Here is a 20,435-nt window from a genome sequence, read left to right on the forward strand (position 1 = left end):
GGGGGGTGTCGGGGAGATAACGATAAGCACCACTTAGGCTCTTTGATCACAAAGGTTCATCAATCTACTGTCCAACCAGTATGTCTGAGAAAGTCCTCCATAGATGGATTACACACACACACACTCTCACACACTCTCACACACATACTGGCTGTGTTTAATATTACTTTACCACTTTACCCAAAGCTTTACTCTCCCAGCTAACTCCCAGCCATACAGAGGCCATCACAGAGCTCTGTTACTGTACAAGCAAGGATGAAGCGATGCAATCCATCTTCAAAGCAGGAGGCCCCTGAGATCTCGTTCTTTCTCCCCCTCCTCTCCCCCTCTCCTCGTCCGTCCAGGCCGGAGTTTGACTAGAGACGAAGGGTTAAGGAGGAACAGACCCTCTGAAGAGCTGCCTGCTTAACCTTTGACCTCATGGTGTATGAAAGAGAGAGAGAAAGGAAGAAAAGAGAAAAATGACCTGACAACTTCTAACACACATTGAACTATGTAATTAAATGTAAATACACTGGGTTTGAAGTTTAATGATTTAACAACCTTCGCAAATAAATCTTTCTGTGTTAACGTCCATCTGTTCTTTGAAAATATGTGCTTTCAATACTCTCAGCAGGTGTAAGGTGTAATAAGTTAGCTTGGCTGTGTGAGACACGACATGAGATGCCAGGGGAGAGGAAGGATTGTGAATGGTGGCCTGTAGGGGAAGCTGAGAGAAAGGGGGGGACCACCAACACACCCCAACCTTTCTTTGTCCTCCATCCCAGCAGACCCCTCCCCTCCCTGGGCAGCAGGTCGTCAGTGAAGGGGTCCAGCTGGTGAGGACTGGAGATGCCAAACAACCTGTCAGAGATAAGAGGAGGCGGACAAGGTATACACAGCACCCCAGCACCCACACCACTCTGGAGGGTTTCGCTGCTAAATGGAAGAGTTGGAGACACTGGGGTCCCTTATACTTGATAAGACAACATAGTACACACTGTTACGCTTTAAACAATACTCCAATATGTTGAATAAGATTGTCAGACACTTTTGGAGCATATATTTGTGAAAGGGTGCAGGCTAGTGTTGTTATCAGGTCCTTCATATTCATACATGCATTGAAACTGATAAGTTGCACTGCACTTAAAAGAGTTTCCACTCCCAAGGTGCTGAATGTACTTTAAATAACCCACTGGGAATGTTAATAGTTTGTCTCTGCTGTGTTTGTCATCTAACCACAAAGAAGAACACTACAACCAATTGACTTACGCAAAGTTCTCTAAAATTTATTCCATTTCTTCATATAAATCTGTCTTTATTTCCATAGAACAGAAAAAAATTTTGCTTATCACAACTATTTATCACCGTTTGGAGATGGAGGGTGAAACCAGACACAAACCTTCAAAGAGAAACAAATGTCTCCGAATGATACCGTCTTGTTTCACAAGTTAACAACAAGGTCATCTTTATAAATCTAGAGTAATAAATACTATTGGCAGGAAAAAAGTCTATAAAACACAAACATTTTCATCTTTACAGCTCACTGTCACACACATACTCACGCACACACATCAAATACATAACAAGGAATGATGAGGATCTGCTCTCTGCATCCTGGATGGTTTGCAGTGTTAGAGCACCTTCTCACATGTTACTGCATGTATAACACCTGGGTGGAAATATAAAAACTGCTTCATGACACAAAAATAAAAACAAAATCTCAGCTTGCGTGCATGAAAGGAGCCACAAATGTTTCTTTACAATTAGCTACAAGGTTGAAAGTAAAAACCCAAATCTGCAGGGAAATGCACTCAACCCAATCTAGTCAAAGCAATTAATGGAGTAATGGTGTATGGATATGACAGGGACCGATTTAGATTTAACTAATAAAGAGCACATTTACAGCACTGTATTTCTTTGTGTTTGCTGAGACATCCTTGCATGTCAAGAATCAACACTGGACTCATGAATAATTCAGAGACAAACAAAAATGGGCCATCACACACGCACACACATAGCACGCTACGCTCCAGCTCTGACTGGTCAGCTGGGGATAAAAGAGAGGTGCATGCTCATTGGTTGGCTGTCATTGAGCGGAGAAAGCTGATTGGTCAGCTGGGGGTGACTGAGAGGACAGTGGTGACAGCTGCGTGACGCTGAGTTGTGCATTTACCCAGAATGCAGTGGAAACAGTGTTTACAGGTCTTTCAGCCTGTAGCGTGGTCTAAACAAACTGTTTATCTCCACGGTGCAGCGCCTGCAGCTACTACTGCCTGTCTCATTGGAAATTAACTCATAGCATCCTTGAGCTGAGCTGACATAGGCTTTACATACAAACACACACACGCACGCACGCACGCACGCACGCACGCAGAGACACACACACAGACAACTCATGCCTTTTCTCCTTCACTGAGACTGAGCATGGAGCTGTGTTTTGCTCAACTAAAAGAGAAAAAATGTCTCCCTCAGGCTCTGCTGTGAGAGCTGAGATTATTTTGGTCAGTAAATGTTACTGCCTGTTTGACATTGGGTCACTATTTACATCCTTGACAATGCAAAGAGCGGGAGTCATTGAGAGGAAAACAGCCTAGTGCTGTTCACAGTCTGGCCTTAACAGGGCTCACAGTGCAAACATTTGGATGACACCAGTCTTTGAGTTATGAAAAGATGATAAACTACAACTTTGATTGTGCTGCTTTTTTTTTTTTTTTTCCAAACATCTGAAACTTCATGGATGTCCAAGTCCAGTCTTCAACAATCCACCGCTCCATCCAGCACAGGGGAGAAACATGGCTAATAGATGAGACCTCTTCACACAGCACAAGATCACACTTTTCACAATTATGTTACAAAGGTAATATCATATTTAGTCTGTATACGCTGCAGCATCTTTCAAAAGAGCAGGAAGAAGGCTCACTGAGTTTGAGACTCTCTGTCCAATAATCAGTCTCTCAGGTACGTCCTCTGGTTCAGTTAGGAGGCTGCACTCCACTCTGGTACTCCACACCTGATGTGTGTGTGCGTCTCTAGTGTGTGATATAGAGGAGGAGACAGGTTGGGCGTGTAGCGAGGATACTCTCTTAGAGGAGGGCTGAGCTGCCTGCTGTGAATGTGTTGGGAGCTCTGAGATGGAGGTCCAGAGCTCTGGCTCTGATAGGGGTCGTGGGCGATGTGTTCTCCCAGCGGCGGAGAGCTCTGGTGGGTTATGGCGCTGAGTCGAGAGCCCTGAGGGCTGGAGCTGTAGGGAGGATGAGGGGTATAAGGTGGGTAGGGTTCCATGGGGGTCATTGCAGAAGGGAGCGGACAGGTGTACGACCAGGATGTACAGTTGAGTTCATCCAGTCTGGGCTCTGAGCTGGCAAACATGCACGCCTGACGCTGTCCCATGTCTGAGCTGTAGGGGGAGTCAGTGAGACCCAGGGCAGTGTTGTTGGACAGACCAGGTGGAGGAGGAGGGAAGGAGGAGGGGTGATAGTAAGACTCGCCCTCACTGGGTGAGCTACCAGTGAAGGGTTTCTTGTATGGGTGCTGGCGGTTTCCTGAAGGGCAGTTGTCCTCCACTACAGACAGACAGAGAGAAAACATTCTGTTGATTTTACATTTGACAGTAAGTGAGAACTGAGAAAGTTCCAGCGCAATCGTTCTGACTTCAGACAGTTCAAGCAACGGAGACGAGAACAAAATGTACACATGAAGAAAAGTTGAATTAGCATGGCTGATTTGAGAATACGTATGACATTAACTTAAATATAAACATGATGCCAGGATTAAAGTATAGTTTATCTGTAATGCTGCCAGAAGAAAAGGAAAAGTGTTTTATCTCTTTACGACTTGGTGCCAAACAAAATGTGTCCAAATCACAGTTTATCATAAACCTTCAAATTATTCTGTGATCCTAGTTTCTGATTTAAATCATCATTTTGCAGTTATAGTCTGTATGTTATTTACGCACACTGCTTGTATGGCTCCTTGTATTTAGACAACATTTAATATTTAAAACATTTGTCTTGCTTTCTTAAATGAAACAAAGTGTTGTGTTTTATGTATAAGTTTATATTTCTCAACGCGAGGCAATGACAATATATTCTTTTGCTCTTGATCCTAAAATGTAGGTATTTCCAATAGCATCAATAGTTTTGCAATAATAAATTTCAAACAATACGCACCCCCTATTAACAGGGGTATTATAGTCCAGATTGAAAAAGCCTTTAGTGCCTTGCTTGGTATGAAATCTGCGTGTAGAGACGAGCATGTTCATTTAATCTCACAGGCCTGAGAGCAGCGCTAACCTGACTCCTGAGTTAAACCCATGATTAGTTAGGTGATCAGTTAAGTGTAACACAAAGTTGACTTTAGTTACAGCCTTAGAAAATGTTTTTGGTATTTTCAGACGTTGCACGTTACTGGCTTTCTTTTAGTTGTTGATTCATATGTCTGAGTAGACCTATGTAAACATGTGTAAATAAATAAACAGTCATTTGTTGATGATGATTCCACGCAGCCTGCAAACACAAACTGAACTGAATGTCACAGCACAAATAAATGTCACTGTGGTCTTTGAGTTGATTTCCTACAATAGTACAAATAAATCAACACCTGCACATAGCTACAAACATAACTTTTTAAAATTCACCATACGCATTGAAAGTTGCCAAATTTGTTTTTCTATTTCCTCTTCATGATTTCCATTATTTTCAGGAGTTTATAAAAACAGCCTGAAGAGACTCAAAATCTGCCTGTAAAATAAAACTCAACTCCTTTTTCTTAGTTACATATTATGTATAGTAATTACATTATTACCTTTGCAGTTGGCTGAGAAACATCAACATTTTTTAACTAAATTCATGGATACCATGCTTTAGATAATAGTTTATAACTTTTAGTTTATACAAATAACTGTAACTTTGTAAATTAGTAATCAATTGGCAAAAACATGTAAAACCACTGTAATGGTCCTTTTTGTGACCTGAAAACAGAAACTCAATTACTACGACATTTACCCAAAGCTGTTTATTGTTCATAAACTATATATCAGGTGAGAGAAACCAGTCATTATCAGTTTTACGGCTGCTCAGGGGAGATTTTCCTACTTGGTATAAGGAAACGTTAGGGGGTGTAATATCATTCACAAATCATTTTTAAAGTGAGATAAACACTGTTTGTTTCCACGTGTACAATAACTATTACAATAACTCGGTGAATATCAAAATAAATGGGTCATAGCTTTGTAAACTTGTCTTTATATCTCAAGACTTCGGCAGTAATTCTCTGTCACACGGCGCAGAGCTTCCTCCTACCTTTCCTCTTGCAGTGGAAGACCTGCGGCTGTTGGCCGTGCTGCAGGGGAGGATGAGGCAGGGTGTAATGCGTGGGGGGAGCGCTCAGCAGCTCCTGGGGACTGCTGCTGCTGTTCAAGCCGTTCTCACAGCTGTAGGGGGATCCGACAGCCTCGGGGGAGCCTCTCAGACCCCGCCCCTCCCCGCTGAAAGGACTCCCAGTGGAGCAGGCTCTCTGGCGGACGGTACTGCGGGGGACCACTGGGTAGTCCTTGCTGAAACAGAAAGAGAGAGGTGAGTTGAGAATAACAGCAGGAGCAACAATTTGCATCTGATGTTGTTATGGCCTCAGGTATGCTGCACAAAGCTCAAAACTGCCTTTCCTGACTCTGTACAGGTATTTTAAGGTAGATTAAATTCTGCAGGGTGGTTTGTGGTCTTTTTTCTTTTCTTTTCTTTTTCTTTCAAGTCTTTCATCCTTTCAGCTCTGATCTCTCTCTCCCTCTCCCTGTGCACACTGCCCTCTTGGTGAACTCTGTGGTATGTAGGGGACAGCAGGCCACATCTCCCCTCGACTCTCGCTGAGACAGTGACACACACTCTCACACACGCACGCACACACAATCACAGTCAGTGCTGTTGTGAGATAATTCGCTGCTCTAAAAATAAACATCCATCCGTGTGTCACTTCAGATAGACTCCTCTCCTCTCCTCTCCTCTCCGCCACAGCAGCACAATAACACAGGGCTGCTGCATTTAATACCACCCTCTCTCCCTCCTTCTCCTCCTCCCTTCTCTTTCTTCTCCCTCCACACAGTAACAGCCTCTCCCATTGGCTCGCTAAAATCTCTAAACTGCCTGCCACAACGGAGCTTGAATGGAGATTAGCTCATCTCACAAACAGACACCATGTAAGGCCATCAGCTGATCAGCGGTGACAGACTAATAGACCAGCAGCAATGTGATCTATCAATGCAGGAACTGATGCTCAGTGTTTGTGCTGCACGTTTTGGACGAGGTTTCAGGCTGAGATCAAGCTTCAGGTGACAATGGCTCACATCTCTTTTACCACTTGGCTCGGCTCGCTCGCTCGCACACACACAGACACACACACACACACACACACACACATCTTAGACCATATGTACCCCATCATAACAACCCTCCCCTCTGGGTGAGGGAGAGAAAAAGAGAAGAATAGATTTTGTTTCCTATAAATGTTCACACACACGCACACAGATACTGGAAACACCAACACACACGCTAACAAAGCTGTGCTCACCCTTGCAGCTTGGCCATGCGGTGCAGCTCATTGTCGTCGCTGCCTCTGAAGCCCTTAGCGAAAGGATTATTCTCGATCTTCAGCTGCGTAATCTGAGGATGAAACACAGAAAACCTTTCACTTAGACACTAGTATTACACCACAGGACGCTCAGGCTCAAAAAGACCCAGGGTTTCATCCATGCAAAGACACATATAGGTCCAAAGGCACATTCAGTCTTCCACTGTTCTCATCATTGACTGAAAGTCAATAGTTTACTATTAGTCAGAGGCCCTGCAGATGTTAAAAGCAGCCCCACTGAAGCTCTGCACGGCCAACATTCCTCAGCCACTGACGTTTCTAACGGAGTGGACAGTGTTCTCGCCAGCTGACACAGAATAAACTGTTTACCCAAACACTCGCCAGGTTTAAGGATTTCAGGCCAAAGCTTTTAGAGGTCCAAAGCTGAGAGCTTTGATGTTAAGTCCTCAAACTTTTCTCATTGATGTCATGGAGGGAAACCTTTGTGTTTTGAAGGATTTCATTTAGCTAAAGACCACGTCCATCACAGAGCAGGCGAGCGGACTGGAGACCTGACACGAGCTCAGGTCCAAACAAACTTTGAAGTGTCGATAATTCTGATATCGACCTCCGCCACACTATTTGCTCCACAGCTGTAATTTCTATACTGTACAACAAATGTGGTATCAGATCTACGTGTTTCTGTATGTATGATACAACTACAGAGTTTAGGATTTTTTTACGCAATAACTACATTGCATACACGGATGTAATGGTTCAGAAAATTTCAAATAATTAGCAAAACTTAAAACTAATTCACTTAATTCCACTTCTACTGATAATAATAATAATAATAATAATAATATAAGTATAAATTAGTAGTAAGCTTAAAATACAATATATATACAAACTTTTGATTGTACACTATTTATTATACAATGAATTAAAAATTATAAACACAAAGATTTGGTGAATTTTCTCAGGTGAGCAATTTTACTGACAAGATATATAATATGTAAAAATTAAGGAAAAGAATTGCAAAACTTTGTAGAAAATAATGTAGTTGCAATGTATTTATTCATGTTATTTATGATTCGTTATGAAATGTGATCAAATTGAAGCTACCCTGTGAAAAGTTTATCAGCAGAGTTCAAGGCTTATAAGGCCGCAGTCCGTCAAAGACAAAGACAAAGGAAACTGGACCAGCCAAGATCAAGGGAAAGAAACAGGTCATTACATACCAACACTTACATGTGCTCTCTCTCACACACACACACACACACACACACACACACACACACACACACGCACGCACACACACACGCACACGCACACGCACACGCACATAATTTATTTTTGGACATGTTTACAAATACTGAGTAAGGACACATAAACAAAGAACATGCAAATTGACTTTCTGGACACAAAATACAGACGGTAATACAAACAGAGAAAGAGTGTCTGTGTGTGTGTGTGTGTGTGTGTGTGTGTGTTTGTGTGTGTGTGAGGCAGAAGTTTGAATGTGCCCAGTGACCAAAGGCAAAACTTCATGCACTTGTCTAAGTGGTCACAGATTCTACAGTAGAACAGATCTGAAGACTTTGAGCTCCATTTGTTCCATTGTTTGAATAATCACGAGGTTGCCTTTAGCTCCAGCCTGTAGCAAATCAGTACACTTCATATTCAAACACCAACTAATGTATAAACATCAATTATTATTACATTCCTACCGGGACTAGCAGTGACTCACAGTGACCTTATTGTATTTATATGGTTTAATCCAAAATTTTATTGTAGTTCCATAAAGGAGGTTTAGGTGGCACCTCTCCAAAACATGTGGGTAGGATAGTTCCTGACCTTTAACACTCTCTCAGTAGTGTGCAAAGTCTACCTTGTGGTTCTGGTAGGACGTCACAGCGATGAAGGCAGTCTCAGAGAAGACGTGGGTGCAGAAAGCTGTGTTTTTAGAGCCGAAGCCGTTGTTCTCGTCCGCCTTGACGATATGGAGACGAGGCTGGTATTTGTGCATGGAGTTGAGTATTATCTGTACAGGGGAGAGATTGAGAAGGTGAGGCTGACAGAGCTGTCTCTGTGTTTCAAAAAAAAAAAAAAAAAAACACTGCAGCAGATGCTGGGACCTGGACTGGACTGAACTGGAGACCATGTGAAGGGTAGGCCCACCTATAGTCAAGATACACCAGATTTCTGGGCTGACATGAAACAAAGATTCATGCTTAACATATGAGCAGGATCAAACTGGTGTAAGTCAACATGAAAAACAAATAAGTGATTTTTGTTTACATGGCCTCCCTCCAAGACCGTAGCCAAATTCTGTGGGCATGAGTCCTGCATGAATATAGAAATAATATGATGTTTTTTTTACCTGCTCTGGTTAGAACAATTACCAAAAATGACTTATGAAAGTCTTTTTTTCATTTAAATGCAGCTAAAAAAAATCATACATGAAAACAAACTGATTAGTGAATCATATTACACATTGTTTATTTTAATCTACTGATCAAATATGACATCTGTGACCATTTTCTGACCCAAACCAAACAACACATAGTTATGTAAGATCTGAATCCACAGGACTGGATATTCAGGCCTAAATTTAAACTATATAATTTGATGTTCCAGATTTCCCACGTTCACTGATCATTAACTTGGCAGCAACATTGGAAGCAACTTCTTGAAAGGTTAGTGGTGACTACTTATTACTGCAGCATTTCTAATGTCCACCTGCCTCTAACTTTGCTACATTTGGCCTGGACATACCAGTGATGTAAAACTATAACAACTCACGGTCTGAACTATTTCCCACGACACCGACAACTCCACAAGTGCTTTTTAATTGGACCACGTTTGTTTATCCAGGGGGGCTCAGTTTAATCGCAGTGACGTGTCCGCCTGTGACATGCATTAGCTAATGGACTTTAAAGCCACTGAAATCATTACCTCTAATTTACCAAATGTGAAAAGATGATGTTTCTGTTTGTTTCTGCGCGGACACACACATGGGTGCGCAAGGGTGCTGGCGCGCCGGTGTAGTTCATTGCGCCCAATGTATAAAGTAGTAGACTGTTACTATAGGCTGCGTGGTGCGTCAGTGGGAAAGCTGGGCACGGCGGGAATGAGTGTGTGGAGTCTGAATTGTGTCCGCTCTGCCCTAGTGGTGATTTGTGCTGTGTTGTGATGTCTGCTGAGTTACACAGTCTGTGCTGCCAGCTGAGGACTGAATGGGGCTCCTCGGGCTGAGCCTCTCTGCTGGACCGGACCTGTGACTGTAGCAGTTGTGCAATCATTCTTCTTAAATTAAAACCATTAGGCTACTCTGTTACTTATTTAAAATGCATATTATGGATATTTGATATTTAAATTTATGATTGGTGTCCTCACGAGCGTATTGTTTTTCAACGACTTTTATTGGAAGCAGCCTCAAACTAGAGGCCTATAAACACACTCCAAACGCTCTGATTCTATTTCAAACAGATAAACAACAAATTTCCTTGTTTTGTCTGTACATAAACAGGCAATCCACCACACTTGGGAAATGTTGTTAAGAGGGCTCACATGTCCAAATGGGTCCAGGTGGTTGTTGGTGAGTTTCAGCTTCTGAAAAGAGACGAGCTGGCGGCTCCAATGCGCCCCGGTGGCGGGAGAGTCCGGGTGGACGTAGAGTCTCCCCGGCATCGCGGGCTCTGCCTTTCCCGTTATCGACCTAAACGGCCAAGAAAAAAAATGGAGCAGACCACAAAAACAGTCAGTTAGACAATGACGCTCAGTGGGTCACAGTGGTTTGTCTGAGCGGACGTGCACACGCTCTGGCCGGCGCCACGCCGCGCAGGAGGCCTGAGCTGCCGCCGGCTGCAGAGGGTCTATCTGGTGCTTTAATTAGACAGACTCCAAATGCACCGCGTTTTGCTGAAGTTTACACAGATAGCCACATCTGGACCTTAGCTCAGCGGACTCAAATTAACTCGCTCTGCTCCCAGATTTGCTGTAGCCTCTGCTTTCTCTGCAGGAGCGATGTTGTTGATGAGGCGCCGGACCCGTCTGCTGAAATAAATCGTCACAAAACTAAAACAACAATCTGATCTGAGTGATCTATTTTCTCGCTTTTAACAGAAGGTAGTTAGTGCCAGAGACTCTGAAGCAAGGCCTAGAAGAATAGTGATCAAGTTCATGTGAAGCCTGGCCTCTGTTGACTCTGCAATGTGTAGCCTAAGCGTGAAGGTCAAACTAAAAAATAAATTGGCATGTATGATATCATATTTTACAGCCTGTTATATTTGAGGGGATTCATCTCCCACACACACACACACACACACACACACACACACACACACACACACACACACACACACAAACTTTATCTCGGAAAAATGCCTTCAGGCTACAGCAGCAACTTCTCTCTATAAACACCCCGCGCCTCCATTGGGCCGAGGCTCTGAGCTGGGACTCCGTGTCACACTGGTTTATCCACAATCCCCGGTGTCCGGCCCGTTGCGTTGCAATGACCGAGTGTCTGATGCTGTGAGGAGGCAGAGCATTGATGGCTCTCACTGTAAGAGTCAGTGGTCTGCTCGGATTTTCCCCTCAGCACAACACAACAGTTGAACAGGAGACTTTAATCCGGTCTGTGTCGTCTGTCCGCCCGGTGAACCCTTCACACTCTGATTCAACCGGCGGGCAGACACTGGGGGGAAACACGGGGAACTAGGCCACCCCGGTCTGCAAGAGGGAGCTGACCTTTACCCAGTGCGCGCAGGCGGGGATGGAGCGGAGGGTATAAACCCACAACAACACGGTATAGACGGATTTCCTTTTACTGATTTATCAGACTCAAACATTCATGACCACATATGATAATAAAGTGGCAACAAGGTGACATGTGAAAATGTGGGGGAAAATAATTACTGATCAAGAAATTGATTTAGGTTATTGTTTTTTCCATAGCCAACGATCTATCATGTTATTTAGCATTCAATCCGTTAGCCCCCCCACCATAACAAGGTTAAATATTATAATAAACATAATTGTGAATCCATCATGGGAAAGCTGACCTGTACAGACATGGCTACTGCTGCACGGCATATTTGATCACATTAGCCTATCACAGGTTTCCGAGGGTGTGGTCCACTGAGTTTGGATTCAGACGATTACTCTGATAAATATGAAGTGTTGTCATATACGAACCATTTGTTGTCTGCAAATTTGTAGCGATGGTCATCCCCGGGGACAATGTCCATGAGGAGTATGTACTTGGTTTTTGGGTTGAGGCCTGTGACCTTCACCTTGTAACTGGGGAACATCCTCCTACAGGGCACGTGTTCAGGGAAAAACACAAGGAGATTTAGATTAGAAAAACACTTGATGTTAATAATACATAGGCCTTTGTGCTCCTCTGAGACAACATGTCCCTCGAGGGCCTTAATGCCACATGCATATGTTACATTATGTTGGGCCAGGACTGCGATTCATTAAAAAAATCATTCTTCATTCAATTCTCCTACAGCGTTTTAGTGAAATGCCTGGCTTCATGAAACACACACACACACACACAAAAAAAATCATGATAGAGTAAATCAAATACACCCAAAGTCAAAATCTATTTTATGTAGTCAACAGAGAGTTATTTTTTCCTCCTACCTTCCAGCCTTAGTGATGATCATTTCAGTTCCCACTTCATCAAACTTCGTCCAGAGTTCCCTGTCATGAAGGAAAACTTTGATTCCCTCCATCCCCTGCAGCAAAATATAAACAGTGCTCACTACAAATGCAGAGCAAGTCTTCTGGAAGTAAAACTAAAGCAGAACACAGGGCCTACAAATGAATAACACACTCGATTTATTTTTTCAAAATTAAATGCAGTTTATATAGTAATTTTATAGCGATTCGTATATTTGAAATGCTAATGATTTAGTGGTTTTGGTAAATTCAACAAAATAAAAATTTCTCTACTGCGTCAATAAATTCCTTGTGCTTCGGTTTGTTTTGACAAAGACCGCTGACTTGAGGTCAGTTGAACTCAATAATGAGTAAATCCATATCTACATTAGGCTCCACAGTACCTGCTGGCTGGACGCTGTCTGCGGTGAGGCCGGTGAGTTTAAGGTGTAGCTGGGATTTTCCTGTTTGGTTTCTTTTGGGGAATCCATGCAGTCTGAGTCCGGACGCTCTGCAAGGCCGAACTGGTCCCCTCCGTTTGCCATGTCCCACTGAGAGAGAGAGAGAGAGAGAGACACACACACACACACACACACACAAACACACACACACACACACACATACACACACATACACACACACACACATTTAGTCATTTTGATTTAGTAATAGTTCAGACTGAAGTTGTCGCTGAACATTTCATATTAAAGTTACGAGAAATATATTTTGAAACATGTCTGTTTTTGCAAATTAAGGTTAGTCTCAAACAAAACTCTGAGCTATGATACAAATATTTACTATTACATTTTTGCAATGGATAGGACTAAACACTGATGCTCTACCTATAATCTATAATAAGTAACCCAAACTGTTGGACGGTTGATATGTGGTGGAGAGTCTTTGCACAAAGTGTTAATGCTGACCTTTATTATGAAGGCTACAGACGTTCATTGATATTAGGGTGAAAAAACACTAATAACCTGTGGGTTTCTCTTTAGCATAAGGATAATGTCTCACATTAGCCCACATTACAATGGCTTACACTGACTGATCCAATAACCTAATTACAAGCTTCCACTTAAAAGGAGATTAAATGTTCATGAACTTTAAAACTGTTTTCGAAGAGGGCTAAGGGATAGAGCTTGTTATTGATCATGCATTAACAATCCAGATATAGGCTATTTTATCTACAGTGGTTCATATTAATTGCACTACCATTCATATTTTGTAGACTATTTCAAACGCAATACTTAGTAACTGGAGCTTTAAATTCCAGGGTGTTAACAGTTAAAATTTGAGTTTAGCCTTACACGTGGTTTAAAATGTAAGCATCTCTTAAAGTGCATATCATTGACATCAAATGAGCTAACCACAGCCTTTATCATGGTGTGCCTGCGTGCGTGAGTGTGTATTTTGGATAGTCGCTCTGAGGCCCTTTACCTCAAACGCACTGCTCTGCTGTCCCTGCAGAAAACACGCTCATCCTGCTCCTGCGCGCTCTGCAGGGTTGATATGATTTCCTTGTATTATTATTATTATTATTTAATCCAACTGTCCAAATGACGCTGTGTAGAGAGGCTCTCAAAAATCCACCATGTTCCCCGTGCAGCTCCGAAATATCAACGGGTTGTTTGTTTCTCGCTGCGCTGTCCTGCGCGCAGACGGCGGCTCGTCCGCTCCGCTGCCTCCTGCCACCGCCGGCTACAGGCTGAGAGCCGTTCAAAGCGGCTGCAGTTTCTTCCTCATTTATCTCGCTCCTCTCCTTCTTGCCCTCCCGGACGCAGAGGGAGCCCTGATCTGAACCCCCCCGGATCAGACCCTTCCTTACAAATGGAGTCAAGTCCGCCTCAGATATTCTGCCCTCCCCCTTCTGCCTCCCCTGCGCTCCCATAGGTCTGCACGGTGCATCGGTATCTGCAGGCCAAATCGTGGCTGTGACACTGGCCAATCACACACACACACACACACACACACACACACACACGCACACGCACACACACCATGCAGACACAAACCCACACATGCACGCGCACTCGAACGACCATTGTTTATTTATCAAAAATAATATTATCAATTCTCATATTGTCTATTCGTCCCTGAAGCATTTATAGTTACTTTCTGCTTGATAATGTATCACGCAAACCCCAAAGTGACCGTTGACTACTTTTCGACCTGAAAAAAAATTGGGCCTATCCAGTTAACTGTGCTGGTTGGTCAGAGAAGTGGGAATATTTTACTCTTGCATTTTATTTAAACCCTTTGACCACTGATGTGAGGTGAAGACAACTACAAGTCAAATCAGTATGAAAACGAAAAGATGTTTTACCCAAATTCTGAGGTAATTCATCTCCACTTCCACAAAGCTAAAGAAAAATGTGTAACCAAAAGAAAAAAAAGGGGGAAAAAAGGGTTTTATCTTTACTGGTGGAGAAGGCGCTGGAATAGTCATCGTTAGTTGATGCCAGTGCCTTATATGTGTTCATAAAACACAAATGTTCGGCTATCTGTGATCAACACACCCAGGTGTAAAGTGGATTTGGTTTGTGCATCTTGTAAAATTATAAAACCCACAGGCCTAATCTCACATGGGGGACACACACATATTATCTCATAGTAGATTATAGATGCAGGCACGGGAGGCCTGTATAGCAGCAGCAGCGGGTTGACGCGTGCGCGCATCACTTTGACTGGATTAATACTGTAGATCCCGGAGGCATTCAGAGTTTAAAGTTGAAGAGGTCACTGCAGGGTCAACAAGCCGGTTCCCTCCGTTACCCATTTCTATACCTATTTCTACAGCGGCGTGTCCTCTCCTGTCCACCTTACCCCACTCATCCTCATCATACACAGTCTCTTCATTTAGGGCGTTTTATAAAACAGATTTACTAACAATTTGGATTAATTATTTACACGGAATGTGCATGATGTTCACTATGTTTCTATTATAATGACTAGATACACGGCAGGTGCTTATGGTTTAAAAAAGCCTGCTGTACAAACTGCTATAGCTTATGTTGATATATTGAATTTGAACAGATATAACGAAATAGTGTTAGATATTTGAATAAAGGCTTAATCACACTGAAATAAAATACTACAGCCTGGAGGAACATTTTGCGGGTAAAATGCGTCCTTTTACGCACGAGAATTTCACGGTTTTTGCGCACCTGCATTTGTCTATCTTTTGCTTGAAAAAGCGTTCATAACTGCAGCTCTTACCGTGTTTAAATATCAAATTCCCCTGTGAGAGACCTCCGGTTCACAGCAGCGCGGTGCACAGCCTCTCCGGCAAAGCGTGACATGCTGGTGCTGCAGTGAGAGCGCGGAGCCACTGCCAGAGATTGGACCTGCGTGCTTGTTTGGACGTGGATGTGTGCGTGTGTGCACGCGCGCGCGATCGTGTGTGCGTTTGTAAAGGTGGACCCATCAAGTTTCTGATCTGCTCTGATAACCAATAATAAGCCTGTTAATTTCTGTTAATAGGAGTTTACACACTGTGCAGGAGATTATTAGTTAAGTACAGTTTAAAATAAATCATTTATTGTTCTTCTACTTTTTATCAGGCAAATTTGAAGTTTATAATAATTTAGTCGCCTATACAAAAGTATTTGAGAAAACAAATGTTGACTGATGAAACGCCTTGTTACATTTTTTTTTTTTTATGAGAACACTATGAAGTATCCTAGGTAGAAAACGCCTAACCAATGTTTTATTCTAAAAAGCAGTTAAGGAAACATACAGTAGCTCATTTCAACAATGTCAATCAGACTATAGCCTGGATATATTACAGTTTAGCTGCCAGTTTATATGGAAACCCTGAAACAGCCTGTGTTTATCACATTCATTATGTTTATTTACAGTGGGGTTTTGTTGGAGGTCTACTTGAGAATTTGTGATTTGAATGATTTCCAACTAAGCAGAAACAAACAGACATGGCGAATCAAAATGCAGACCTACATATTTGTTATGTGAGGAAAGACTACTCTGCATTAAAAAAGGAAATAAAACAAAAGCTATAATTATTTAAAAAATTAAGCCTCTTGAACAAATGTAGCGGTAAAGAAAACTTCCAGGGCTCAGAGTGAACTTTTCTGGACTCTGGAGTTACATCCAAAATGTAATACAGAAATAAGTAAAAATATGAGTGAATGATTCTGAGGATTTCTTGTGTAAAAACAAAATAATCTTAAGAAAAAAAAGTGAGTCTGGACACACTGCTCCTCTTAAACAAATAATTCAAAATGAGTGTGGCAAAACTCACTTTACTGTTTATCGAGCCCGAGTACAACAGACGTGAAAGATCGTTGTCATCCGTTGTTTTATTGTGAAAATTGTAATTATTTTGCGTATTCCTGGACAATATTATTTAATTTTTGTAAAATTTCCTCCGTTGCAGGTTACAATTACACAATCGAAAAAAATACAGTAAGAATATAATCCTCTAATTGCGTCATGAGTTAAAGTCACACGTTTGAACTTCTGTGGTTGTTTTATAACATTTGAAATCTGGGAGTCAAAAAAACACAAAATCATCAGGCAGATTTTTTTGTGGCCACACTAAAAGATTTCGATTCATTAATTGTTCACATTACATCTGTGGACAAATGTAAAATGGACTAATGCCTCCTTCTGAAAAATAACAACATACTGACAAAAACCTTTTTTTTTTTTTTTTTTTTTTTTAAAAACAGTTTTTGTTACCATTCAGATATAATAATTCCCTGGATATATTCAATAAGCAAAATGTTTGTATGATTCATTAAGAAATAATCCAAACATTAACTGAAGTGTAATGGAGAAATAATTCTCCATAAAACTCCATAAAATCGAATGTATGAAAAACCTGATCTAAATGTTTCATTACATTTATATTGATTACATTACCTTGTCCATAAATTATTTGAAAATCACTTTTCCAAAATGAAATATTTACTATGTGAAAACATGAGGTTAACACACATTATTAAAATATACACATCAAAGTTAGAATTTATTAATGTTGGTGTTTATCCAAGTTCATTTACTTGCAAAGTTGCAAAAATCTTAAAACTTTGAATGAATCTAATTAGTAACTGGGTTTTGTTTTTTGGGATACAACTCCTCAGGGTATGATCCCAGAGTTGCTTGGTCTGTACAGAAGAAAACAGAGACGCGAAGGTTTCAATAATACCTGAAATGAGGTGGTGGTGGCTGGGCAGCTCATTATTGTCCCATCCTGGCTTCAGCTGACTGGATCCTCTGTTCTCTGTCTGGAGGAAGTGGTGAAGCGGTCCCAGACCTCCTGCACTCAGCAGGTCTGTCACACACACCTCCAGCTCGGCCAGAGCGAGTGTGTGTGGCATCAGAGGGCAAGGTCAACCCATTTCTCTGCAAACAATCACATCACACAGGGCAAAATACATTCCAACCACCCCCCCACCTCAGTTTGTAAGGCGGTCTGATGTGGGAACAGCAGAGGGTGGGGGTTTGGCAGCGGTCCAGACGGGGCCTCCGAGTCCAGATGAAGGAAAACCTGCTCCACATTAATATGACTTCATATTACACATGTTAGTGAGCCTCTGCTTTCTGCACAGGCTTAGTTAAATGTTGTGCTCCTCTTTAACGCCAGTGTATGTGATCTGACTTGCTGTAAATGTCTTTCCAGATCAGATCACTTGGTTTAGTGGCAAATAATATCCCATCATCATTTTTTGCGCCAGTTTAAATCTAAAACCAGAGGATATTGTATCTCAAGAACTCAAGTTATGCAAGTTGAATTTTACAGTAATATTCTTCAAATCAAATCAAATCATTTAATAGTATCGATGGAATACCTTAAGTACCTTAAGCACAATTTAAGATGGAAATTAAGCTTAAACACACAGTAGCCCATGTAACTTCTGCCCCTTGGAGACTCTCAATCAAAACAATAAAGATTGTAACCGTTAAAAACACAGAATAAAGCAGTTTCATGTTTAAAGTCAGTGTTTCAAGGCGGACAGAGACATCAGGTAAGGGTTGGGAGCTGAGACAGCTGCTAACATTTGTTTTGATTGTTTCCCTGATAACTTACGAACCAGACGTTCAACAGGTTTTTACCGGCAGCCGAATTATCCGCAGATGTGTCCTCCTCTTCATAACGAACGGAGGGGGATTAAAATCGGTAGAAACACCCATAAAGCAGTTTGACTATAGAAATCAGTGATTCAGAGACACAGTTCAGCGGACACAGGACAGGAAGTCTCCAGCTGCCTAACATTTGCTTGGCTTTTTTCTTTGATAACTTAAGATCCAGACGTCTGATGACAACAATCCTTCACACCGTTAAAATATGTAATTCAAAATGACCGAGGTGTAAAAGGTATGTGTGGCTTAAAACTAGATAAAAGTCCATTTTCAAATTCTAGCAGGCAACCACAACGCTGACGCATGGCATTGGCCATATGATGTCACTGACAGGCGACCGAATGACACGGACGCGTTAAAATCACGTATTTGTTGAATTGCTGGAAACATTTTCGGATAATGTAAGAACACAACTAAAAAAAATATGTAACATAAGTCTAGTCATTTTTAGACATTTTAATATGGAAAAGTTACATATTATAACTTTAAGTTACTTGTCCCTTATTTTTTATTGTTTGAGAACCAGCAGTAGTGTCTTGCTGTAGTGTCCATTTCATGTGCTGGTATAAGATTCAGCAGCTAGTACCATAAAACTGTAATAATTGTACAAAATATGAACAATTAATACTTTTTGACAACTGAATAAATTATGTAACTGAACTATTTCTTTCAACAATGGGGTGAAACTTAATTAAAGGTGTTGGTTTTAGATGGCTGTTATGTTTGGTCTAGTAGCGACAACAGTGTTTATACTGATTCTACACAGGTTCTGTGCTGATTTGATCCCTCCGTGTTAGTTCTGTTGGGGCTTTTATTTTGAAGGTGACAAAGCAGTACGAAAAGCAACATAAAGTGTAAAGCACAATCAAAGGAAAGTCATGTATTTTTCATTGTTGATCATCTGGCATATCTTCCTCAATTTCTCATTTTAGTCGGGCTTTAATGTTGGGATTGACTCTGAATCGCTTTATAGCTTCTGTGTGAAGTTTTGCAGGGTTTTAATGTGAGTGTTTGTGATGGAGTAAGGCTGCTACATAAGCTCATTGCACCATAGACGGTGTGGTGTCATGCAGCTCCCTCTAGTGGTTTTCTTCTGCAAACAGGGAAATAACAGCTGCGAGCAAAGACGTCGGTATGATTAGGTCCAGAAGAAACAAACCAAACACGCCACGTCTGTCTTTGCCTTATACACATTCCTTATGTCAGTCTACAAGCAATAAAACATACAGCACCATAGTAGTGGGAGCCATGATTATATTTTGTAACATTTAAGATGACCAGAGTGTGACGACATCAGAAGCAGGCAGAGAGAGAGAGAGAGAGAGAGAGAGCAGAGTCATCCATGTGGGAACATTAACATTTAAGGGAGCAGTGTGTCCGTCTGCCCTCAGAGCTGCTGTCACTCACAGGTGTCAAACTGAAGTGCTATGTGACCTTTTCTTTATGAACAAGAAATTCAACCTCAAGGGCTTCCCAGTGTGTTGTCATATTTCCAGACATTATCTCTTTGTTTCTCAGACTGTGCATAGTCACTGAATTAAAGAGTGATTAGGAGCTCACCAGAGGACGAGATTATAATGTTTGGAGGTTTTAGACCAATGTGCCAAAGCCTCACAGTTTAGTGAGTGTCTAAGTGGCAATAAACGGCAGATTTGAGTTTATTTTACACAGGTGCATGTTGTTCCCCACAAGCTCATCCTCCATCAGCAATGTCATAGTTTTTCTTTCTTTAACCTCACCTAACTTTCATCACTGTCTTCATCCCCACATGTTTCTGCTTGGCTTTCTCTCAGTACCTAGAGGAGCTCTGTATTTAACAGACTGAAAACTCATTTCAACACAGCTGACATTTCACGGGCACTCAGGGCCTTTTTTACCTAACGACAATTTAAACTGTTCAGTGGAGACATTTTACTCTCGCCAGTCCTGCAGCAACACAGCTGCACTGGGGAGGCAGAGAGGGAAGTGGACGTAGGTCAGGACATCGTTTTAGGCATTTTACCTAATGGACCTTTGCACTGGACGTGTGAAACACTTCACTTAACACAGCCTCTGGGCACTCGATGGGCATGTGTGTGCATTCTTATTTTTGTATCTACGTGGTCTGCATGTGTTTA

The 20,435-nt window shown here is 41.8% G+C and overlaps 1 protein-coding gene across 2 annotated transcripts; it reads right to left on the bottom strand.

Annotated features, from left to right (window-relative positions):
- Positions 1-1,242: 1,242 nt before the first annotated feature.
- Positions 1,243-14,033, bottom strand: tbx5b (T-box transcription factor 5b). Of its 2 annotated transcripts, XM_023413495.2 has the most exons (9): positions 13,654-14,033; positions 12,618-12,764; positions 12,196-12,290; positions 11,743-11,862; positions 10,117-10,264; positions 8,435-8,587; positions 6,544-6,635; positions 5,283-5,536; positions 1,243-3,545 (listed from the first exon to the last, which is right to left on the bottom strand). In XM_023413495.2, exons 2-9 carry the CDS (start codon positions 12,756-12,758, stop codon positions 2,959-2,961), a joined length of 1,590 nt encoding a protein of 529 aa, XP_023269263.1. In that variant the 5' UTR covers positions 12,759-12,764; positions 13,654-14,033; the 3' UTR covers positions 1,243-2,958. The 2 variants fall into 2 exon arrangements, with proteins under 2 accessions (XP_023269263.1, XP_087032014.1); XM_087175888.1 differs by lacking the exon at positions 13,654-14,033 and having other exon boundaries at positions 12,196-12,255; positions 12,618-12,756.
- Between the last annotated feature and the right edge of the window lie 6,402 nt (positions 14,034-20,435).

This window comes from Seriola lalandi, unplaced genomic scaffold (genome assembly GCF_002814215.2).
Source record: "Seriola lalandi dorsalis isolate HSWRI2012SDOR001 ecotype SW California unplaced genomic scaffold, Sedor1 jcf7180002054517, whole genome shotgun sequence".
In the NCBI taxonomy this organism is placed as follows: domain Eukaryota; kingdom Metazoa; phylum Chordata; class Actinopteri; order Carangiformes; family Carangidae; genus Seriola; species Seriola lalandi.